The 26,328-nt window shown below is 42.2% G+C and overlaps 1 protein-coding gene across 6 annotated transcripts in view; it reads right to left on the bottom strand.

Annotated features, from left to right (window-relative positions):
- LOC111956517 (cyclic AMP-dependent transcription factor ATF-6 alpha) overlaps window positions 1–26,328 on the bottom strand; it is a 46,847-nt gene that overhangs the window by 16,552 nt on the left and 3,967 nt on the right. For 3 of the 6 annotated variants that reach the window (XM_023976978.2, XM_023976979.2, XM_023976974.2), the window contains exons 5-14: window positions 26,178–26,265; window positions 25,696–25,899; window positions 23,964–24,160; window positions 16,239–16,424; window positions 15,571–15,662; window positions 13,838–14,017; window positions 10,253–10,375; window positions 9,622–9,745; window positions 3,043–3,110; window positions 2,025–2,136 (exon numbers count right to left, since the gene is read on the bottom strand). In XM_023976978.2, coding sequence (XP_023832746.1) covers window positions 2,025–2,136; window positions 3,043–3,110; window positions 9,622–9,745; window positions 10,253–10,375; window positions 13,838–14,017; window positions 15,571–15,662; window positions 16,239–16,424; window positions 23,964–24,160; window positions 25,696–25,899; window positions 26,178–26,265 — 1,374 coding nt within the window. The remainder of the gene's footprint in view (window positions 1–2,024; window positions 2,137–3,042; window positions 3,111–9,621; window positions 9,746–10,252; window positions 10,376–13,837; window positions 14,018–15,570; window positions 15,663–16,238; window positions 16,425–23,963; window positions 24,161–25,695; window positions 25,900–26,177; window positions 26,266–26,328) is intronic. The other 3 variants (XM_023976977.2, XM_023976976.2, XM_023976975.2) reach the window with 3 other exon arrangements.

Here is a 26,328-nt window from a genome sequence, read left to right as displayed (position 1 = left end):
TTGATGTCTCCATTGGGGCTCGGTAAACAGGGCCTTCGGGAAACATATCTGGTCCTTGGATAAAGGGCCCTCAGAGAGCAGAGCTGACGGGCACACAAAAGAGCTAAAGAGGGGCCCCTGGGAGTTGATGGTCCAAATGGAGAGATTGTGATCAGAGTTCACTTTCCTTCTCTCTCTCTGCCTGTTTCTCTCGCTCTCAGGTTCTCACAAAACAGACGTTGGCAGGCCATCAGAGAGAATGGTCCCTGCTAACTCTCCTGAGCAGTCATCAGGTTGGAATAACGTTGCAAATCAGACCTAAGACTTTCTGAATAGATGGCTAATTTAATGTGTGTGGGGGGGGGGAAGAGACAGGTGTTAGGGGTGCAATGGAATAAGACAGTCAGTCCTTCTGGTTGAGAATGACAATGAAGGCCTTCTCAGTGTAACAGAGGCAGAACTGAGAAGGGATTCAGCCGATTAGCATCATGAGAATACTATTACGAAGCCTCAGAAGACTTTACAGGTTTCCCTCTATGATATGTCTAAAGGAATGTCTGGAAACATATCAGAGGAGAAGGACTAACAGATCTAGGGGATCTCAGAGTTCATGGTAATTTTTATGAAAATGGAGGTATGTTCAATTTGGTAATCGAATACACTTTCCTGGCAGAGGTTGCCGATAAACAGGTTCTTTTGACTTCTGTTTTAATGTACATGTATTAAAGATGTGTCAGTACAATGGATACATCATTCGAATTGACCAGACAAAAGATGTCAAAATGTGTAGGACGGAAGGAAGATGTGCTTAATCAACAAATCAAAAGACTATCTATGGTTAGGCTACACCAAATAAAAATTTGAAATTCCAATCTTATAGCTTAGGAGAAATGGACTMCGTCGATAACCCTAAACGGTCATTTTAGCCAAAACACCACACAGAATAAAATTTATAAGAACAGCCTCAAGGATCTTCTTTATTGTTCTAGATAATTCCTACCGAATGTGCTCGCTCAGAATTCTATACATCAAACACACGAATGAAACTCGCCAATTGGTCAGGCATTAACTGAACACTGTTAAAGCTACAAATCACATACAAATGCATTACATATGCTCATTTGTGACGATTGAAGTGCCAATGTACATATATAAATCAGCCACAGCCATTTTTCAAGCCTCATTCATTCATGCATTCCAAATCAAATCACATTTTTTTGGTCACATACACATATTTAGCAGATGTTATTGCGGGTGTAGCGAAATGCTTGTGTTCCAAGCTCCAACCGTGCGGTAGTATCTAACGATTCACAACAATAAACACATTTAAAAGTAAAAGAATGKAATTAAGAAATATATAAACATTAGATTGAGCAATGTCGGAGTGGCATTGACTGAAATACAGTAGAATAGAATACAGTATATACATAAGAGATGAGTAAAGCAATATGTAAACGTTATTTAAACATTATTTAAACATTTGGGAGGAGAAAAAAAAGGGAAGGAAATATTTTCCTAAGCTTCAAAAGACCATCTGCTTTTTCAGTTGGGGCTTTCCGCCTTCAATTAAGACAGAAACTTGGTACCCTTGGTTATGCTCAATATGCCCTTCAAAATTGTTTCATGACCGCTTTATGATTCTGTTTCTTTCCCACTCAGCAGTTTCATCTGTTGAAGACATGCTGATGACAATACTGCGTCATGAAACAGACCGGATCTCCATTTGGCCATGAGATCAGTCACAATCCGAAGGACACATTGTTGCCTACTTCTATGGAAAATGCTATGGAATATGGGGCTCTCGAGTGGCACAGCGGTCTAAGGCACTGCATCTCAGTGCTAGAGGCGTTWTTACAGACACCCTGGTTCGAATCCAGGCTGTATCACAACCGGCCGTGATTGRGAGTCCCGTAGGGCGGCGCACAATTGGCCCAGCGTCGTCCGGGTTTGGCCGGTGTAGGCCGTCATTGTAAATAAGAATTTGCCTAGTTAAATAAAGGTTMAATAAAAAAATCTAAAATAAAAATATGCATGGGGTGACTCACCCTGCGAAAGGACACCACGTAGAAAGTGTCGCCTCGTCGATTTAACTCATCAAAGAAGTCCCTGTAGCTTTGATGGCGTGAGTAGTACACCTGAACCTCACTCCCTGGCCTACTGAGAGAGAGAGAGAGGTGACATGGAAATACATTATATGACATCAAATTATGCCATATCAAAACTAAATCAAACATAACTTTAATTACATATCAGATGTATATTAACTGACATCTAAGAGTCTGACAACCACAGTCAGAGACCTAGAACATGTTGATGAAATTTACAGTAACTACATTTACTGTAACTAAAATCACCATCTCCTTTACATTAACCATTATGACAATGGTATTATTATRCCTATTACTATGTTTTAAGATAATAAGTAAACTAGTAATAGTACTGCAAGTTCTCAGCTCACAGTGTAACAAGTTGTATGTGTACCACACACATATTTTTTTACTTCTTCGGGATCGGTGTCCCATCCAGGGGATGGTTGAGCTAACGTAGGCTAATGCGATTAGCATGAGGTTGTAAGTAACAAGAACATTTCCCAGGACATAGACATATCTGATATTGGCAGAAAGATTAACAAGAATTTAAGCTAACTGCACTATCCAATTTACAGTCGCTATTACAGTGAAATAATACCATGCTATTGTTTGAGGAGAGTGCATAGTTTTGAACTTGAAAAGTTATTAATAAACAAATTAGGTACATTTGGGCAGTCTTGATACAACATTTTGAACAGAAATACAATGGTTCATTGGATCAGTCTAAAACGTTGCACGTACACTGCTGCCATTTAGTAGACAAGGCTACCATTGTGGTTGGGCAGCTAAATAGCAACACCACTGGTTTGGCCTCTCATTCTACTGAAGAAACAGTAGTGGAGCCAGAAAAAAAACCATGGCCATAAAATTATTTGGAGAAAAATTATGGTGAACATCTGAAGAGTTTGGGAAAGTGAGACATCGAAAATACTGTAGGTTCCATTTACAACGCWATTTTTGGATAAATACTTACTCAGAGTAGCGGACTGTTACAACCGAGTTACTGGACTGGTTCCTCTGGGGTCTCTCCTCAGGTGACTTCTGTGAAAAAGTGATCAAATGCTGGTCAGTGAGTCATTTCAGTTAAATTCTGAAACTTGAATCATATACTGAAGATTGGAATACCATTGTCTTTTTTGTCTTGGCTGACTGATGACGAACTAAAAAATAAGTAGAACTTAAAAGAGACACATTAGTTATTTATGTGGCATTTTTTTGGTAGTTGGCCATTTCCTTAGCCAGTATGCCACATTAAGACTTCAGCATGCTCTCTAAGAGCAGTGCTCTGTTGTACTGACCATAAGAGCCTGATCCTCATCCCATCTCTGCTATACATATGGCCTGTGAACTACATGTGAAACTAAAGCACAGGAATAAAACCTGTCACCATGCAAAATACATGTACGCTGAAATGTTTCCCTTTAAAATTCAATACACTTCCCCTTTAAAAACTTTCCGATCAAAATCTAAAAACATATCAGTTAGCTTCTTTTAAGTCATGTTTGAGCACTTCAGGAATAATTTGATACGACCCATATCGTTGGATGACACATGCAATATTACCATAAAAACCAACAAGGCTCGGATGAAATTGACACTTTAAAAACAACTGACTAAAGCCTATCAATCAAAAGACAATGACAGTGAGTCCTGGCACGCAGGTTCAACAGGTCACTGCATGAGTGGCCAGCAGCTGTGCAAACAGCATCAGGCTCATTTTGAGAAATTAGTCTTCCTGGCATTTCGGGACATGCCGAGGCTCTGAAAAGGCGTTTAATGTTTCACCGTGGTTAGAGATTTGTGCCCAGAGCGATGTACATTTTAGGTCACCCTCAGTCTCAAACCTCACCGCTCATTGAGTCAATCAACAACTCTCCTTACTGTAAGTCAATCGTTATGCCTCAGCCTCACGCTTCAAGGAGGGTAGACAACAGACTTAAGTAGGGGTGAGGCATGAGGCTGAGGGTATAGAATGTACACCTTAGGGGGGCCGAAACTGTGGACATAATTAAGAGATCTTAAAACACTATTTTTTAGCTTTGTTTTTCCTTAGGATGCTTTATAATCATTCCAATTTTAGTGTTATTCTTTTGTTTTTTCTCCTCTTATGTTGCGTGGTAAATAAATATTTAATGTATAAAACTTGCTGTATAAATAAAGCTTGATATAAAATTTGATTTGATTTAATTTGATTTAATTTGATTACACCATACCTCAGTACAGATGAGGGGGATTAGGATTCCATTGAGACAGTCTAATTCTAGTCTCMGATAAATCCTACCGAATGTAGTACAAGTTTACCACAGGCATTTTAGGACATGGCAGAAACTCAGAAGATACTGAACGGTATCCTGGTGTGGAGCAGACGAGATTGGATAGACAGAGGGCACCTCAAATCCAATCACATTTTATTCGTCACATGCACTAAATACAACAGGTGTAGACCTACAGTGAAATGCTTACGTACAAGCTCTTCCTCAATGATGTATAGTTAAATAAAGACGATAAAAACACATAATAATGTAGGCTATTTACAAGGAGTACCAATACCATATCGATGTGCAGGGATACATGGTAGTTTAGGTAGATACAGTGATACAATGACTGAGGTTAAAATGCAGACAGTCTGTTTTAATTTGAGGGTAATTTCATCCATATCAGGTGAACCATTCAGAAATTACAGCACCTTTTTGTATATAGTCCCCTCATTTTAGGGGACCAAAAGTACTGGGACAAAATCACTTATGTGTATTAAAATATTCCAAAGTTTAAAGAACAGAATATGTTTCTAAAAAAGTCTACATTAATGTGGATGCTACCATGATTACGGACAGTCCTGAATGAATCGTGAATAATTATGAGTGAGAAAGTTACAGATGCACAAATATCATACCCCCTAAAAAGGCTAACTTCCCCTGTTGTTGTAATGGTGAGAGGTTTGCATGTCTTGGGGGTATGATATTTGTGCGTCTGTAACTTTCTCATTCATCATTATTCCCGATTCATTCAGGACTGTCCGTAATCATAGTAGCATCCACATTAATGTAGAAGTGTTTAGAAACATATTCTAGTCTTATTTACAATAAAAGTCCCTCCAAAATGACAAAATACATTTTCATTCATTTATATTGAGCATAAAATAATCTGAAACACAACCAAAACAAACAAGAAATGTGTCCAACAACTTTGTAGTCACAAGCTTGATGTAATTATTGCGTGCTAGGAATATGGGACCACATACCAGTACTAAACCTTTGACAACTTTGACTACGATATGGATGAAAAAACCCTCAAAATAATGTTGACAGTCTGCACTTTAACCTCATAGTAATTGTATCATATTTCGACACGCACACCACAGAAAACCAAAAACGGCACTCCGGTACAAAATAAAATCAGCTATGCATAGTCACTTTAACCCTACCTACATGTACAAATTACCTCGACTAACCTGTACATTGACTCGGTACCGGTTCCCCTGTATATAGCCTTGCTGTTGTCATTTTATTGTTACTTATTTTATACTTTTAGTTTATTTAGTAAATCTTTTCTTAAATGTATTTTCTTAAAACTGTATTGTTGGTGTTAAGGGCTTGTAAGTAAGCATTTCACGGTAAGGTCTACACCTGTTCGGCRCATGTGACAAATAAAATTGGATTTGACTGCAGAATCTGAGAGTGGCATTACTCATGAACAGCTTGAGTTTGGTATTCAGCCTGACTGTATGATGTCCAGTCTGTATCGTAGATTTCATTCCCCTTTTCATCTGAAATATCCCTCCTCCTCCTCAAACTATGTGTGCTAGCCTCATTCCCGTGGGACTGGAAGAGTGGAGCGAAGAGGTTTTCAAGACACTCCGCGAACAAAATCTGGCCTGACCTGGTAAGACACTCAACTCTAATATTCCAAGTGATATCACAGGAAATATGATGACAACAAACATTATGTCCACTTTTTCCCCTTCTTTCCACACGGCAGGTTGGTGAGGATGGAGAGAGAGGAAGGTGGAGAGAGAGTTACAGATGGATGTGTTTCCTCCAACGCGTAGAGGGCTCTCCAAGTCTGTGCTTTACAGTGCGTTTCGTGGAGCACAGTGGGTTTTTTTCAGCTGCACTGTAATAAACTTACAGTCTGGGAGTTCAACCTCTGCCCTGCACTTTACTGGAATGAGATAGTCAGCCCTCCTAGCTTCTTCAAAGGACTTCTATCGAACAGACTGCTTCTCATCAAATTATACTGTAGGTTCAAAGTGGGAACACAGGGAAAAAAAGGGCATCAAGGACGTCAATGCGCTAAAGAGGTGCCAATATTCTGCAAAACTAGGATAAAATCTCCAGGTCGGAGGAATCACAGTTCTCTATTGTTAGCCTCTCTTCAGCTCCTTCTGCTGCAGGTAGAGGAACATGCATAGGGGTTTTCCCAAGGGACAGGAAAGTCTGGAAGAGTTTAAAGTTTAAACACATCCAAAGAAGTGCCGTATGAAATCTGTTTCTCTGAGTCGTATGAAAGAGTACCTTGGGAAGAGTTGATCACTCACACTGTGTATGTCCTATAGCCTATAAACTGTATATAACCCAATGCAACAGGGCTCTAGTCRAAAGTAGTGCACTTCATTGTGAGTAGTGTATCATGTGAGACACAGCCAGTGAGAAGAAATGTCCAGGGTCTAGCCCTGGGGGTTACGTGCGTGGGAGAGATGGTGGTAGAAGTGCCTGTAAATAGTTTGGAATGGTCTGCTCCCAGTTTCCATCTGTTTGTGAGAGGTCTTAGCCTTGAGCACGAAACGCTGTACAACTCTAACGTTATAAAACATTCAGAGCTTTACATCCTCTCGCTCCTACCTACCACGACGATCATCACAGAGAATTCACTAAACTTCCTGGAAGACCCAGAGGGTGTCATAAACAGCGCAAAACCCCTCCTTCCAATTAGGCAACCCCCCTTAAATATATCTTACACAGGAAGCTAGAAAAATGTGGAGTCTTCTCAAAATCAAAATTCCAAGCTGTCGATTTCTGAGTGAATAGACTATTGTAAGTATCTAAAGCAAGCTAAATGTGAATCAGCCGTCTGAGTTTGGGTTTGACCTGGTTATCATTTGCGTCCCATGTCAACTAATGTTAGTGGCACCATTTCTTTGGGTGTCTTCACTAGTATGTTTTTCTCTACAGTAAGTGGTACATACAGTAACAAAGGACAGTTTTGTGTAGCTCACACTTCATGAAGACAGGGTTAAAAGCTTTAAGTGAAATCTCTCAACCAATGTTAACCCTTTACACTTGTACCCGTAAACGGTTCAAATGGGAAAACAGCGGCGGTACAGTAACACACCACACATGACGTCAGAGCTCAGGCTCAGCGATGGGTTTTGACTGACAGGCGTTCTGAACTTGAGCACATCGCACGACAAGAAGTTGCTCCCATCCCTCCCGCACATTTGTTGTTGTCGGAACGAGGGAAATGTTGTAAATTAAGAGGACTCTTATGTATTTTTGAAAAATGAGACGTTGAGGATTATAATAAATAGTGCTCGGATGTCATGCATGCAAGMCAAGCACCCGTTAGTCAAAATGTGCGCTTTTCCATATCATAAAACTCCTGACATATACAGTGTCAACGTTGATGATCACTATGTTTGATGTACAGTTACAAGATGACATGGTGTCATACGCTTGGTGATTTGAACCCGAACGAACCTATTTTTGTCTACTTTGAAGAACATTTGCAGYGGCACACGCACCTGCATGCACTCGTGACTCCTTTCTATGGGCACCATAATAATGATCCGTTTCCCTGAATTGTGTGAAAGCCTAACACCGTAATATCACATTTTATCATTCAGCCAGTCGTGTTGGCAATAGAACAAGCTTATGCTGCACCTTACAACACATTCTTACAGGAATATTCTTATGTTTGCTGAATGTATTTTCAGATGTTGTTATCGACAAATGCGCGCGAAAAGTACAGTAAATGTAAAATGCAGACACAAATCAACAGTTTAATGTTTTTATATTCAATCTTGTGTCAGGTGAACTGTCGTGTTTTGGTCTAATAAAATCTCCAAACTGCTCCCTTTCAATTGCTACCATGGTTATGCACATGCGTTTCATATGTACTCTGTAAGAAACATTTCTATTTAACCCTATCCATATAGGCCGATTCCCACTAGTATAAAGGGTTCAAACAGCCAAGCACTCAAATTCACATTATTTAGCTTCTAAGTGGGACCAACTTTTAGGACTACATTTGTGGAGCTATCTAGCTCCTTTATAGATCGCGGCCCTCTCCGGCAGCTCAGTCTGTATAATGCTGTAAAGCAGCAAAAGGAGCCTGTAAAACGAATGTAATGATTTAGCTCCTCACATTCTGAAGCAGCATACTTGACTCACTGGGTTCAAATGGAAGTCACTCTAAAACAAAACAAAAATACGGTCTATAGCAGTCTTCAAACCTCTCTATTTAGGCTGTCATAAATGACACATAACAAAACACGCAGAGGCTGCGGAACCGACTTAMCCGGACCCTTATTCCTGACAGCTTAAGGTCCTGTAACTTCTGCACATGTGCTGGATTCTCCACTTCCTGGCAGTGGTCTCTGCTCGGAGAGAACTGGCTAGCGAACGGTGGTCGTTTGGATAAAGTTAGATCAAAGCTGAGTCAATGTCTGCAAGTTCACATTGCGATAGTATTCTACAGAACAGAATCCGAATACAATGGCGTAGTATAACGTTACTGTAAGACAAAACGCAACCTCGTTTCTTATGAGATTTTAGGATGATTGTGTGTCTCTCATGTGGCCAAAACTCAACCAAACAAAATATGTGCTTTGATTGAAACGAGGCACAGGTAGGCTATGCTACAGTTTGCTAACACCATCTGCTCTACAAGTCGCTCACTACGTCATTCAAAACACTGTAGGCTACTTGAAACAACACTGCATAACTGTAGAATACCTAAATGCACATCCCCAGGAAACTGAGATCAAATGGTTGGTATGCAGACGCTTTTTGGACATTTAACTGGTAAAACATGAAGAATTGTCATTCAAGATTGACAAGTGGGAAATGGGAAGGGAGGGGGGGGGTTATGGCAACAAGTCTTATAGCAAAACCAAGTCAAATGCCATCAACTAATATCAGCATCTAACATAAGAAAAGGGCTTTAAAACTGTAAGTTCAATTTCGTTATTACCTGTAACAACAAAAACATAAATATTTAGCTATTAACCAAATTGAGTCAGATGTCGGCAGCTGTGACCTCATTGCAAGAACAATACACATATTGTCACTAAACTGTTTATGTTCCTGTGGCAGCTCTATTAAATGGGTCATCATGGAGAGCCGTCTTGACACGGGCCTGAAACCTGAAACCTCTATTGAAGTAGACATCGGCCTACGTACTGACAGTTTAAATATCCTCTGAGGTACTGCTTAATAACCAGTCCGAAAAATATGCAATGACCATTACGGACGTTTGATCACACTTTAAAACGTCTCATTATTATTTCGCTGTTTTGTAGACAAGCAGGTCATAGAAGAGTCGTCTAACCTACCAGGACAGTTTTGGTTGTGTGCTGATCTGTTGTTGTATGTCTGGACTGATCAGTGGTAGAGCGTGTGGACTTGGTTCTCTCCTCTTCGTGTCGATGAACCCAGCCTCGCAAGTTCTGAGTCAGACTGGATTATAGGGGAAGAAGGAATATTCAGGTTGAAGTTAATAAAGTATGGCTTCTATGTAAGAACTGTTGAAGGCAGCTGCTGGCTTTCATATGAGCCTCATCCCTCTCAAATGATGACGGCTTGAAGACTGAGTGAGTTTCACAGTTCCAGCCACCTTTTCATTCCACTGTGACGGCGTCAAAATGACTGGTGAACAGTTTGGTTTCATGAGCTGCCAACATGGCTCACACATTATAGTCTAGTTAGCAGTGGGAAAGACAAAGGCTAGCTCTACAGAGAGTACTGAGAGGACTCATTCATACTCAATTCAGGTAGGTAAATACAGTGAGTTCAATATGGAATTGTATTCTGAAATCGAGGTACCCTAGTCTTACCTAGCCAGATGTTCTAATCTTGCTTCCATACTGGTGGTCGAGACAAGAAGGCTGGAAGACTGAGGCTAAGTAGAACCAAATTCTCGGCTGTTAGTAGGGTACTAATCAGATGGACTTGGTTAGTACTGACCGGAGGGACTTGGACCTGGAGACAGGAGAGTGGGGTTGGCAGGGGGGCGAGGAGGGTGACCCAAACAGGAGAGGCTCCTTCTTGACCACAGCTAGAGCCATCTCTGGAGTATAATCCTCCCACCTATAGCACAGAGAGGGGAGAGAGAGAGGGAGGTGAGGGGAGAGAGGGAGGTGAGGGGAGAGAAGAGAGGAGAGAGAGAGGGAGGGAGGTGAGGGGGAAAGAGAGGGAGGTAGGTAGGTAGGTAAGGCGAGAGAGGTAGATAGGTAAGGGGAGAGAGAGAGAGATTAATCAACACCTCATGGACAACACATTCACCTTCCCTCTGTGATCTCATTGTGATCTCATTGTGATCCAGCTGCTGATACGCTGGTGTATGCTGTGGGTTTTCCTTGTGGCCTAAGGACTGGAATATTATCCGCAATAATCAGTCACTTATTCTGGACGTCCCAAGTGTTCATCAATTCTAAACGAGCAGCTGATTCACATCTGGAACAAACAACACCTCAGATGACTTGAAAGCCAAACATTTCCCCTTAGTTGATGAATTAGGTCATAAGTTAAAGAAGGGGGTTACATTGAGTCCTACGTAGTGGCCTGCAACAATAACCTGCAGAGCCAGTGGCCTCATCTTCACGCAAGCACACACACACACACGTTGGACTGGATGTCTCCTGGGAACGGTTTGATAAATGGTCTGTTCCCGACATCTGTGTGGAACTTCAACTTCAAAACCTGTTGACCAGATGAATGAGCCCTGGGCTCCAGATCAGAAGGACACAATAGGGTAGAGAATGCGGGCATCAAAACAGTCCATTAGCCCAAACAAAATGCCGTATTGTGTGTATGTTCTATAGCCTAGTCCCAGATCTGATCATGCTATGTAGCCTCCTATGATGACGAGGCTATATGTTCTACGACTTCTCATATCGAATCACACAGTTTGAGTTAGCCTAGCACTGTACTATCATCTGCTCAAAGCAGGCTATTTGCAGTAGGTGATGTAGTACTTTGTAGCAGGCAGCTGGACACATGGGGACGACCAGTGGTGACTGTAAAATTAAACTGGCCACTAAAAAGACACCCCTAGTAATACTATTTTATTGTGCTCTGCTTGTAACACTCCAATTCAACCCGCAGATTTTTCACCACAGAATGATGTGTCTAAATAAGGTAAACATTCGTGAGTCCTGTATAACAGGATGTAAATATTATCACCAAGATAAAATGAGCACTCTCAATCACCCCCCCCCCCCCCCCCCAAAAAAGCAGGGCTGGAAATAGATGCTTAGTCAAACAGAAACAACCGATCAAATCCTCTACAGTTCTGTTTCTTTGGACAGACTTAGCCCTGTCTCTTATACACATCTAGATGTGTATAAGAGACATGCTATAGATATAGAACAGTGCAAAATGTTTTTAAATGCAAACCAAAAATGTTTTGTTTGTTTATTTTTGGGTTGTGGGGCCCCCTGGAGGTAGGTGTTCCCCAGAACATAGCAGGAACAAGGTAACAGGAAGAGGGCTCTTAGTGCCACATGGTACAAAGACTATTCATGTCTGGAATATTCCAGGACTTGCCAATTGTTTTGTACGCAGCCCCTTTTCACTACACAATGCCCCTCAATCTGCCTTTACTTACCTCTCTGGTTTTGCTAACTAGAAAAAATATATCCTAGAATTGCCCGATTTCAGTGTGTCACAACCTCATCCAAGCCAGCACTGGCCTTGCAGTCAGGTGTGTATGTAAGCCAACTTTAGAGCCCAGCCTGGAACCAATTACGTCAACCCTCAAGCTTCGGTAACAGTAAGTGAAATATTACTCCTGGACTAATTTACAGTTTCAATGTAGACTCTCCCCTGACTCTCTCTTTCTCCAAGTCTTTTCAACAGGCAATCAGCCAGTCCTTAGTTCAACTTAGACCACACTGAATCCTGAGGTGTCCCAGTGTCAGTGACCATATCTTTTTAATATTCATTGAAATATGTCTTAAACGACAGCTGTTTGTTAGACTGAATATCAGGACGTTAAATATACTGGAAGGTATATTTTAGCTCAGCCCCCCAGTGTACGCCTTCCACCTGTAAACTATGAAAACTACAAAACGTGATAGTTAATGTATGATCAACTTAGTAGATTATATCCTATGTAAATATTAACGTGCATCATTACAATAGTACTCAGTCTTTATCTTTTGTGTCTTCTTAATATTTGCATTGAAATACCGTCATTAATGATGGTGAGGACTTATCTTTCCACTTATGCTTCCACATACTGCTTTCAAAATACCCCTCAAGAGAGGCATAATAAGTAATGTCAAACTGTGTAGAATTGCATTTACATTTTTTTTTTTACAAATTCTGGGGGGGAGGGGACCCCCAGACCACACGTCTACTGTTCATCTCCCCCAAGATCTACACCACCATTTCGCCCTTGCTTTAAAGATGGAATCTGCATTATGATAAACAGCGCCATAAATGGACGTGCCTTTGTTGTTTTGGTTCCGTTGAGAAAACAGAGTGACGTGTCAAGCAGCGTGCTTACAAGAATTGCAGTACATATTCTGCTGTTCTATCGCATGTGCAATGATGTCCGATGTACAATTCTTAGATTTTTTAAAAAGAGTTTGTTGTTTGCCTTTACTACTTTGTTGTTGTAATATCCCAAATGGACGTGGAAGTTTCACCAATTAACAAATCCAGCTTTAAAGCCTATCAATCTAAGCCTGTGCGTGATCTGGCCGATGGTGTAAAATAGTCGAGTTCCTGTCAGCGTGCATGCAGGATTTGGTTATTCTGGGAACCAAGATTATGTGAATTGTGAGATAATTGACAATTGTAAAGAGTACCTGAACACCGAAAACACTTATGCAACCTCACACCTCTAGTTGATTTTCCATTAGTCCATAAAAACAGCAAAGTACTTCTGATGTGGAACATACTGAGGCAAGAGAAGACTGGGTCCGTTTCCAATGAATTAACGAGCTTAGGGTGTACCCCAGACATATGATTACAGTAATTTACATTCCCGTACAGTAAGAGCATCCCATCTACTTACTTAAGTCATTCTTCAGGCACTGGTAAACGAGTGTCTCGAGACAGGCTCTGCCAGAACACTGAGGTACAATCACAAGTCAGTGAGAGACTTAGCAGGAACCATTGGTTCTCGTTGATACATAACAGGGCTTCACGATTCCTACAGGGCTAGAGTGCTGTGCTAAGGCTTCTCTGGTGCTACTTATCCTTATATGAGAAGGAACCACCTGGTGTAAGACTGTGGAACAAATTGTTAAAGATGAGGTTTCTAAATCATTGCGGGCAGGAAATGACAGTGACAGAAGTCCAATACAAACCGATAATGAATCAGTTTGCCATGGCAGCAGACCGCATTTAGAAGCAATTCAAAGGAAAAAAAAGAATAATAAAAACGGACGTAAAATGCGTTCAGTTACAAGGGTAGTGTGTGTGTATGTGCACACACTGTATATTTGTGTGTGTGTGTGCATGTAAGAGAGAACATATGTATAAACAGTATTATAAGTATATTGAGTCGGGAAACCCTCCTGTTCATGTTGTGTTAATTACCTGTCCTGGGATTGGTGGGATTGTGGGTACTGGGCATCCAGGGGCTCCAGTGGGGACTGGGGGTCTGGTGTTTCCTCCCCTCTCCTCTGTTGTTGGTCGGGGGAGAAGCTGAGCAGATGTCGGCTGCTTTGTGGCTTCCCAGTGGACAGGCTGGAGTTGCTGGTCTCTGACTCCCACACACTGAGACCAGAGGGACAGGGCAGGGCTTTCGGTTACACAAGCCAGGCCAAACACAGCAAGAACAACATGGACTAACACACACACACGTTGATCTGAACATTATTAGAGTATTAGAGCATTTCCCTTTAAGGACAGAAATGTTCTGCAGTGAATCAGTCACACAAATACACACACAGACACACACACACACACACACACACACACACACACACACACAGTGGTTTAAGCCATTACAAGGATCAAAACTTGTTTCCAATTTGACATTTTGATGGTAACTTAGTGTTTCATTTGTTATGAATCCATAAAGGCTCATTTTTATCAAAATGGTCAAAATGCCTACACAGGCATGAAACAATCAAGACGGGCGATGAAGACAAGAGGAAGAGTGGTCTGAACAACAGATCAGGAAGCAGAGCATTGGTTATAGTGGCCAGACTACAGACTGAAAACCACACAAAGCTTCACGTGGCGTAGGAGGGAAGGCACTCTTGGCTAAACCACACAAACAAACACACACACACACACAAAAAGACACACGGCCGTGCGCACGCGCACCCACAGCGAGAGAGTGCGAGAAAAGAGGATAAAGCGTGTGGTCTCCTACTCGAGCCAAAACAATACCAGACACTACAGATCTGAGAGCAGTGTTCAACACAAAGACACACGTCAAGTTGTGCAGCAGTATCAAATGAAAACAGTTACAAAAAATAAAAACGTACACCCCTCGAATTCCTGCAAATGAAAACCAAACGTGGGAGTGAAAAAAAGACTCAACTCAGCAGCAGGAACTTATTCATTGAAAAAAAACATTTGATATTGACTTGAGCCATGACTGGAAACACTGGTGTTGTTTTTATTAAAACTAGTCTCACCATGAGCCGGAAACATTAGCGAAAGTTCGCTCAGCTCCTGACCGGGGTTTACTGAACAAATAATTGTGAGAGGATTTAAAAGGAACATGTTCATTCAGAACGGAATGGTAGAAAACATTTAGAGTCTAAAAATGAATAAGCATCTCCAGGCTGTTTCTCCGAACCGGCCGGCCGGCGTGGAAGGGAAGCAACGCTCCCACATTCCTAGTTCTGGGAAGCTTGAGCGTATGGAAAACTCAGAGCCCCTCTCCTCTCCCGACTCTCATCCAACTTTCCGAAGCCTTCCTTCGTGAGGGAATTTTTGGGGGGGGATGTGGCCTTTTTTCCGAGACATTGGGGGGAAACGCCTAATTTATAAGGCATGTTGGCAAATTATCCAACTCTGGACATAGCAAAGAGCTGACTGACTGACTGGCTGACATAAAAGCCACCCTATTGATAGATCATTCATTTGCATGAATGATCATATGTGAATGTGGTTGATGTTAAGTCTGGAAACTGGAGGAGAGACTCAAACACATTGGTTATGACATATACTACAGTGACACTGCATGAGCTTGTGATGTGTCGTGACACACAACACACACACCACACACACACACACACCACACACACACACACACACACACACACACACACACACACACACACACACACACACACACACCCACCAGTGCTCACCTTATGGGACCCGTGTTGAGCACGAAGAAGACCAGGACGACCATAAGACACACAGCCCGTCTCTTTGGAGCCGTCACCTTCAGAACAGTGTTCTGTGGAGAAAGAGACCAATCGACTGACTTCACCTAGCTGGATCTACGCAAGCTATGCATTGGCACAAGCGTCCACCTATCAAATCATGCGAGATCAGTGATTACTTCAATAAAATGAATCAACCCTTAGCGCCTTGCCCCTGTGCACTTGCGGAGGTCCAAGAGGATTGGATAGGTGTTAACAATGTGGCAAAAATCCCCTCTCACTTACCATAGGCCAAGGTGGGGTTACTGCCATATTGCTTAATGCTTCACCTATGAATTCCTCTGAAATCTGATCTTGTCCTATCAGATCCAAAAAGTGATCAAGGGATTGATCAAGAGCACAAGGGACAAAGCAACTTCCTGGAATTAAACACATCCCTGCTCTTCGTGCCTGTCTGAGCCTGTGGCACTGTTCAAATACCGTCAAAAATGCAACCCTTAAGACAATCACTGCTATGTAAGTGAGTGAAAAGGTCAAGTCATGGTTTCCACCCCATTGTCTCCACTTATCTTACGTTTTAGATCTGTGGTCTTCTCAAGCTAAGAAGGAAAGGTGCAATTTGAAGGTGTTCAAACCGGACCGTCCCTCACCTCAGTGAGAAGTCCGTCCAGCTGGGTCCTAAGGGATCCGTTCTCCCGGAGCAGCCTCTGGTTCTCACACAGTGCCCCCCTGAGACGGGCCTCCAGAGCCTGCTGGGCCTCTTTCCTCCTCAGCCTGGACAGCGTGGCCGAGTCACGGTTCTTCACCATCCTCTGCTGCCGCCGCACCACACACGCCTGGTCAGGTGGAGAAGGAGGGACTGATATAATAAATGTGACATGGTTACAGTTCAAAGTTACCGCACATATTCAGCATACAGTTGAAGTCGGAAGTTTACATACACCTTAGCCAAATACATTTAAAAACTCAGTTTTTCACAATTCCTGATATTTAATCCAAGTAAAAATTCCCTGTCTTAGGTCAGTTAGGATCACCACTTAATTTTAAGAATGTAAAATGTCAGAATAATAGTAGAGAGAATGATTTATTTCAGCTTTTATTTCTTTCATCACATTCCCAGTGGGTCAGAAGTTTACATACACTCAATTAGTATTTGGTAGCATTGCCTTTAAAATGTTTCACTTAGGTCAAATGTTTCGGGTAGCCTCCCACAAGCTTCCGACAATAAGTCGGAATTTTCCATTCCTCCTGACAGAGCTGGTGTAACTGAGTCAGGTTTGTAGGCCTCCTTGCTCGCACACGCTTTTTCAGTTCTGCAAACACATTTTCTATGGGATTGAGGTCAGGGCTGTGTGATGGCCACTCCAATACCTTGACTTTGTTGTCCTTAAGCCATTTTGTCACAACTTTGGAAGTATGCTTGGGGTCATTGTCCATTTGGAAGACCCATTTGCGACCAAGCTTTAACTTCCTTACTGATGTCTTGAGATGTTGCTTCATTACATCCACATAATTTTCCTGCCTCATGATGCCATCTATTTTGTGAAGTGTACCAGTCCCTCCTGCAGCAAAGCACCCCCACAACATGATGCTGCCACCCCTGTGCTTCACGGTTGGGATGGTGTTCTTCGGAATGCAAGCTTCCCCCTTTTTCCTCCAAACATAACGATAGTCATTATGGCCAAACAGTTCTATTTTTGATTCATCAGACCAGAGAACATTTCTCCAAAAAGTACGATCTTTGTCCCCATGTACAGTTGCAAACCGTAGTCTGGCTTTTTTATGGCAGTTTTGGAGCAGTGGCTTCTTCCTTGCTGAGCGGCCTTTCAGGTTATGTCGATATAGAACAAATTTTACTGTGGATATAGATACTTTTTTTACCTGTTTCCTCCAGCATCTTCACAAGGTCCCTTGCTGTTGTTCTGTGATTGATTTGCACTTTTCACACCAAAGTACATTCATCTCTAGGAGACAGAACACATCTCCTCCCTAAGCGGTATGACGGCTGTGTGGTCCCATGGTGTTTATACTTGCGTACCATTGTTTTTACAGATGAACGTGGTACCTTCAGGCGTTAGGAAATTGCTGCCAAGGATGAGCCAGACTTGTGGAGGACTACAATTCTTTTTCTGAGGTCTTGGCTGATTTCTTTTGATTTTCCCATGATGTCAAGCAAAGAGGCACTGAGTTTGAAGGTAGGCCCTGAAATAGTTCCAAAGGTACACCTCCAATTGACTCAAATGATGTCAATTAGCTGATCAGAAGCTTCTAAAGCCATGACATCATTTTCTGGAATTTTCCAAGCTGTTGAAAGGCACAGTCAACTTAGTGTATGTAAACTTCTGACCCACTGGAATTGTGATACAGTGAAATAATCTGTCTGTAAACAATTGTTGGAAAAATTACTTGTGTCATGCACAAAGTAGATGTCCTAACCAACTTGCCAAAATTATAGTTTGTTAACAAGAAATTTGTGGAGTGGTTGAAAAACGAGTTAATGACTCCAACCTAAGTGTATGTTAACTTCTGACTTTAACTGTACATACAGTATGTGGTCCACGTGAGAATCAAACCCACACCATGCTTAACTCCACCTATTCAGAACAAACATGAACAATTCAAAATGGATGTCCGCAACACAGCAGAATTCAAAGATGATATGATACGAGTACATTGGCCTTGGCATGCAGATGGCATTGGCTGTGTGTTTACAAAAACCAAATCTGGTGACGCCAGTTACACCAGACATAAGCCATATCCGGCAGTAAACCCTTTTGGACGCCATCTTGACTGCTCAGACCGAGCAGGCTATTTGTTTGTCTAACACAGCACATCACACTCAGTCACATACTCACTCAATAAAACCCAACAGGTGCAGCTGCTGCGAAAGGTGGAAAAAGTGACCCGGAATCATCAATTACAAGCTGATAATGACTCCAGCATGTTTCCCCAGAACGGACCTCATACATCCTAACTTCACGCACGCTCGCACACACACAGACACACACACACAGCCTTTTTCCATGTCTGAGTGGGCTGGGAGCTGGACGGACATTGTTAGGACGCTGACATAATTAATGGTGGGATTATTTAAGGACGACCATCCAGGGAGAGAGAGAAGGGGACAGGACATTCTCAGTGTTAAATAATGACCCGTAGAGGAATGATCCTGCAATGTTCTAGGAAAAAACTAAATATGATTCAATGAAACAGGATAAAGCGCACAGGTTAGGCCTAACAGTTCCATTTTATTTTTAGAAGGCAGACAGCCATTGTTTACGTAAACTCAGAGCCAGACACTCAGAGTCTAGTAACTGGCATACATTCTGTTGTCCTCCAATGCCCTCTCGTAGTCTTTCTACCACTGAGCCACAGACCACAGGAGAACCCTGCTATAGCATTTCAACTGCTTTGTCTGCTGCAGCCCATTTCTGAGGCCATGCTTCATAGCATTTCTAACAGCACAGATTTCAGGGCTATGCAAATTCAGACCACACTTTTTTATTTGGTCTCCGTTGAGGGGGGAACCCTGCCATCGGTGACGTCTTGGGAAAATCGAAAAGTGCATGTCTGGTTACCCAATAGTGGGGTTGGGGGGTGGGGTACGTGTCCTGCAAGGGGAAAATGATACCCTGCCAACAGTACAAACTCCCCCCCCCACCACAATGGTAGACAGTCAGCAATCTAGCACTTCAGTGACTATCGGGTAAACTGGGAGTCGGGAACATAATCTGAATAAGAGGCTGAAAATGAAAATTATGTGAAACAATGAGTTGGTGCTCTCAAGAGATGTAGATTACAGCGTGGTTGTTGATTGGAGGATGGGATGTTTGTTGTTGTAAAACTCTGGACAGTGGGGGGGAATGGGGAAATCAGCAGTTTTTGTGTGGTGAGATAACATCAAGCTCGGACCAGGAAGTTATTGTTTTACGGTATTGCTTTAAATTGCCCTAGCCATTTTTATGCAGTGCCTTTGTTAACAAACTACTCCCAGACATGAGTGTGCATGCATGCACAAGCACGTGTTAATCTTAGAATTGGCATCTACCTGTGAGGAATGTCTACTTGGTACTAGTAAATAAAAAAAGATTTTTAACAGTACCCAAAACCATCCAGTGATTTTATTTTATCACAGGAATAGAGCTACTGCGTACAGCAAATACTACAATGTGGGTTTGATTGGATTAAGCCATACGCTACTGTACTGTACACAGACTTACAGTACATGAACAGTATTTCTTCAAAGATAGTGAGCCTTCTCCACCATGAGCCATACAAATGATCTATCTATGTATCTAGCATCCCTACTGTACTAGTCTGTTCATTTTTCTGAATCAAGATTTTTCTTTAAACTGCTTTTGAAAACCATTCATCCTATTCCTTGGCTGTCGATTCCAGTTCCCAGGAGCATCTAGAAGACATTTTGGCAGGAAGTTGGCCTCCTAAATTACACTATGATTATCTAGCAGCGTCTCTACATAGCCTCCCCCTGCTTTGTAGAAGCACGGCCATAAATTGATATGAAATGTAATTCGTCAAAAACAGTGCAGCCAAGCCAGTGATGCTACTACAGTGCATTAAAACAACCAGGAACATGGATTATGTCAGTGAGAGGCTAAATTGGCAGTGGTAAAACTACAGGGTCCTACATAGATTACTGTATTGAGTCGCTCCATGTAATTTCAGCAAGCCATGACACCCACCATCTCTGATTGTTCCGAAATCGTTTCTGTTGTTAGAAACAGATAAGATTGGCATTCATGAAACGTTATTTTGTTAAAATGTCATTTGATCTCGGAGAAATTAAGTTAATTGATTGCAACCAAAGAAATGGGCCATTTTAATATATAGGATTCAGATATTCAAGAAATATAGTACCCAACATCCGATTTGGACCAAACGTCTTCCTAACAATGAGTAAGACATGAGGAATCCCCCCCTCCCCAAAATTCAAAAGCTACCCACGGAACTCCCACAACCCCATGCCAATCCAACCCCAACAACCAGTATACAGTATCCAGTTCTCTATGTTTGATAATATGAAGCTGAAGCTTGGAGTATTGCTTCTTTATACTATGTAATGTATTCCCTGTGAATCTTTTTATTTTTTTCCCCCTATTCAAAGAAATTTGTAATTGAAGTTGCTCGCATTATTTACCATAAAGTTCCAGGTTTTACCCACTGGATGCCGCAGTTCCAAAAAACATGACCAGATTCACAGGGAATACATTACATAGTATGGAGAAGCAATACTCCAAACCACAACTTCATACTACTTGTCAAACATAGAGAACTAATACTGAATACTGGTTGTTGGGGTGGGATTGGCATGTGGTGTGGGGGTCCATGGGTGGCTTTTGATTTCCCATGTCTTACTCATTGGTAGGAAGAAGTTTGGTCCAAATCGTATTTGGGTACTACATTCATTGACTATTATCTGAAACCTATACATTTTAATTGCCAATTTGGGTGAAATCAATTTGCCTAATTTCTGAGATCAAATTATATTTCAACAAAATAACGACAGAAACAATTTCAAAACAATCTGAGATGGTGGGTGTCTAAATCCTCTTTCTTGTGCTTAACTTTTTGGAGAGTAGCTTCCAGCATTGTGTTCTGATTTATTCCATGATTTATTCACTCAAATGAAGTGCACACAGTCGTGACACGTCTAGACTAAAGTCAAGTCTTACTCCAGTCAACATATGTGCTCACTCAACAAGCCCGGGTCTGCCCAGTGTCCATCCAGACATCAGGAGGGAGGTGGGAGTCATCAAGAGATATGGGTGTCTACTGCCTGGGGTCTTGGTGGTCCCAGACAGGTGGAGGAGGGATGAGGCTGGTAGTTAGGAGGGCAAGGCCGCTTTAAAACCCACAGGGCCTGAGAGTGGTCAGACAGAAATAGAGCACCTGGATTTTTACTGTGGTAACACTTACCTGGAGGAGTTTGTCTCACGGATGGAACATGTTGTCTCACGGATGGAACATGTTGTCTCGCGGATGTAACATGTTGTCTCGCGGATGGAACATGTTGTCTCCGCGGATGGACATGTTGTCTCTGCGGATGGAACATGTTTGTCTCGCGGATGGAACATGTTGTCTCGCGGATGGAACATGTTGTCTCGCGGATGGAACATGTTGTCTCGCGGATGGAACATGTTGTCTCGCGGATGAAACATGTTGTCTCGCGGATGGAACATGTTTCTCCCGGATGTAACATGTTGTCTCACGGATGTAACATGTTGTCTCTCGATGGACATGTTGTCTCTCGGATGGAACATGTTGTCGCGGATGGAACATGTTGTCTCGCGGATGGAACATGTTGTCTCTCGGATGGAACATGTTGTTCCGCGATGGAACATGTTGTCTCGCAGATGGAACATGTTGTCTCTCGGATGAACATGTTGTCTCTCGGATGGAACATGTTGTCTCTCGGAGTGGAAACATGTTGTCTCACGGATGTAACATGTTGTCTCACGGATGTAAATGTTGTCTCACGGATGGAACATGTTGTCTCTCGGATGGAACATGTGTTCACGGATGTAACACATGTTGTCTCACGGATGTAACATGTTGTCTCACGAATGTAACATGTTGTCTCACGGATGGAAACATGTTGTCTCTCGGATGTAACATGTTGTCTCACGGAGTTGGAACATGTTGTCTCACGGATGGAACATGTTGTCTCACGGATGGAACATGTTGTCTCACGGATGGAACATGTTGTCTCTCGGAAGGAACATGTTGTCTCACGGATAGAACATATTGTCTCACGGATGTAACATGAGTAGAGTGATGGGGTCTGTCCTTATGTGGTTGGTAAGTTAAATATTTATAACATCAACATTTTGCAGCCTAAAATAGGTCAATAACATGATGTGGTGAGGAGAGATTAGAAACATCTCAAACAATGTTTTCTTGTAACGTAGAACATATATCTAAAACGTATACCTGTCTCATAACAACTGGGATATTTCAGCTTGTTCTTAAAAAGTTCCCTCAAGTGAAGATATATTTAGATTTGGCGTGTTGGCACAGTGTTGCGTCATCACTGAGTAAATGTTAGTAGTACTGGGGATGGAGTGCTGGTGCCTGGTCGTTCATGTGACATAGGAAAGCCCCTCACATTAGGCTACTCACCCATTCCAACAAGGTGACATAAGGACAGCTGGGGTGACTGGTTTATTTATCCTTGTCCTGAAGAAATAATAACGTATAACGGTTAACCACAGTTTAGAACCATGTATAGCACTGTGGTAGTGAAAATTATATTATTTGACTTTTCTAAAATTGAAGAAAGTGGATAAGCTAAATATAGAAGAATTTTTAAATATCTTATTGTTTAGGAGGCAGGAGTTTCTCCAATACAATTTCTAATTATTATGTCTGTTATGCTACAAAATGGGGGTTTTACAGTGGTAAAGCTTGGCAAAAATATTTCACCCATTAGTAGCCCTAGTAATTGCTATCGAGTTGTTGGCTCAGTCAGATTATTTACAACTTGTCGAACATGACTGGAAATTATGAAAATTAAATATTTATATAGTAGCTCAACAGAGACGTAAAACTGTAAAAAAAAATATATATATATATTATTATTATTTCCTACTTCCTCAATCATGACCCTAGCTAAACTCTTAGACAACTTCAGAGAATGAGAGGCTGTGATAGGTTGAGCTACATTTTGAATATATCAGGGCTAAGGGATGATATTAGGTACAAGGCGAAGCCAGAAGCAACTGTCATGTTTTACCGGTGATGTCAACGATTGTTTTATCTCCTCTTTGGTTTGAAACAGGGAGATAAATCACCCATCTTCCTGTGGGCCTCCTTGTCCTTACTCTCTGGGCACAGCCACAGACAGCTAGTCCTTTCAAAAGACCCATTCAGACACTGTGCCCTGCTCAGGTTCCCAGGGGGTTAAAGGTCAAACACAATTGATTACCAGCCTTACATGAGCCCCCAGAATGGGAGGAGGAGGAAGACTATGTCCTGTTCTCCCTGACCTGACGGTTGGTCCGTCAATGTAAGCAAACCCCCCCTCCACACACACACAAAAGCCATCCTTGTCTTCTAGCAAGGCGACAAGCCATGACACAGCATAATGCTAGCTTTTCAAAGAAAATCCTTGGCACTACATTCTGGCCATCACATAGTCACGTAAGCTTTGGAGATGGCTAACAGTTCTAACACATAGTGAGACTCAAAGGTCTGGAATCAAACAGTTTCCTTTGGAAAATTGCAAGAGGATGTCCATCCAGCCCTTGGCTTCCATTTTGGATACTTAATTTCACTGCAATTAATTAGACTGAAGTAATTCAATTTAATAGAAAGGAGACACACGGAGGTCAGATCCATTTCAATGTCAAACGTACCTCAGTGTCCACTGCTGTGCTGTGATAGGTCACCGTCATGGGATGGGCATGGCCAGAGAGGGCAGTGGTCCCCATGGTAACATGGGAGACGGTTGGCATGGTGACCACCTGGTTGGTGACAGCGAGGAGGGCAGGGGCTGGGGAAGTGATCTGGGGTCCAATCAACTGTTTTGGCTTGAGATGCATTGTGTGAACTGCTGATGACAAAGACCAGATGCAGAGTTAAGAAAGAGTTCAACCCTTCTGTCTGTTTTAGCCTTGTCCCAGACCTGGATTAACTTCAGGCTATGGCATGACAGAGTAAGACGAGTTAAAGCGCATGCAGATCTGAGACCATCCCATGTCCCACTGGGGCCTTTTCCACTTAAGAGTACATCAATGTAATAATTGATGGATTACTGTCATAGTAAACAGCATTTTTCAGCTGGGGAACATGTACAATCGCTCTATACAAAGCTCATCTCATACGATCAGGCCTGGATTCAGATAGTATTCTTTTTTTTCTTCTTCCTAACCAGACTGTAGTTTTTTTCTCACCCTCACCCACGATCACTAAGGATGTCTGGTCACCTGTACGGGTTATTGACCCCCCCCCCCAAAAACTCATCAACACCCCGGATCCATCCCACTCCATGTCCAGAGTCAGACTCGTTTAGTGCTGAGAGCCTGTCCCTCCCTCAGACCCCTTCAGTCCTCCGAGGACCCATTATCAAGCGCCGCCACAGTTGCCTTCAACGCCCTGGCTCTAGTGAAGTCTAATGGAGTGTAGTAGGGAACTGCAGAGGAGAACGCTCCCATGCTAGTTACTCTGTAATAACACAAGTAGCCCTAAGTTCCTACTGAGGTTAAGGTCTTTTAGTCGTGCTACTAATGGGCCATGACATTACTGTCTCAGAAGAACATGGATGACTACTGTGAATAGGGACCATTGGAGGAGGTGAGTAGTTGTACTGATGACATCAAGGCCTATATGATGGATGTATCCGTTTGAGCATTGGCATATAAATGAGGGTTATGGCAGTTACAGTTGATATGAGTGTGCTTTGTGCTGACGTTCATGAAATATATGTTCTTAAACATTAATATTTCCACACAGTGGTTTTCAAACTCTGTCCTTGAGGTTCCTGCAGGGTATACACCGGTCATAAACCGGACACTGTGTTTCTGTAATTGAGGAGGAGGCAGTAGCCTTCTTTGAACAAGAGACAACAGACTGAGGACACCTTGTGGTCAAGAGCCACATGTGCAGTCATAGAAGATACAAATGCATAGAACTGTTCCACTTTCATTTTGGATGATGAGTCGGGTTTTACTTTTCTTTCAAATGCCACAATCAGGTATATAGACAACATGCACGTATCCACTTCAGATAGGGAAATGGGTCACTAGATTTTTTTATTTGAGTAATTTAGCAGAAGCTCTTATACAGATCGACTTACTGTAGTGAGTGCATACATCTTCATACTTTTATCATACTGGTCCCCCGTGGGAATTGAACCCACAACCCTGGCATTGCAAACGCCATGCTCTACCAACTGAGCTACACGGGAACAAATCAAAGGACTATTGGACTTGAGCAAGCCAAATAACCTGAATTACTTCAGTGAATAAGACACACCAATATAGATGGACATTAATGACAACAAACTGTGCACATTATTCAAATCACTGGTAAAGACATTTGATTGTATGAAGACAACACAAGCCTACAACAGAATGAACATTCTCTCACCAGTAGAGGGGGCAGTAGCATGGACGGTCACAGGTGGTGGTACCTTGACCACTGAGAACACAGTCTGTAGGCCAACGGGCTGGATGACAATGGTCCTGGTTTTGAGAAATGGGGCCACAGGCTGTGTTAGAGGGACAGAGGGGGGCGGTTTGGGCTGTATTGTCACCCTCTGGGGTGGGTGGGCAGGTCGCTTGGTAGGCTTGGCTGGCAGGAAGAAAACAATAGAATAAGAGATAAATACAGTGTGATAAATACATTTACATTTTACATTTACGTCATTTTGCAGACTCTCTTATTCAGAGCGATTTACAGTAGCGAGTGGGATAAGCTATAATATACATATAAACAGACAGGTAAAATTATTTTCTGAAGATAAAAAAAGTGTCCAACATTTTGACATACACGACACCATATATCCACCATATTGTTACATTTCAATGATTTATCATGAGTGTTTTAGCTGACCTGAAGAGACGTCTTACCTCTGGGAGATTGGCTGACCCGCTTGTGCATTTTCTTGCCAGGAGTGAGCATTGTCGGCAAAGGCTGCATAGACACGGCATCCTCCTGCTGGTAGGGATGTGCATGCACAAGAGAGAAGTGAGTGAGACTAGTGAGTGGTTAGCCTTCTAC

The sequence above is a fragment of the Salvelinus sp. IW2-2015 genome, linkage group LG32, assembly GCF_002910315.2.
Source record: "Salvelinus sp. IW2-2015 linkage group LG32, ASM291031v2, whole genome shotgun sequence".
Taxonomy (NCBI): Eukaryota; Metazoa; Chordata; class Actinopteri; order Salmoniformes; family Salmonidae; genus Salvelinus; species Salvelinus sp. IW2-2015.
Note: the sequence above shows the minus strand (reverse complement) of the source record. Positions and strands in the feature narration are given on the sequence as shown.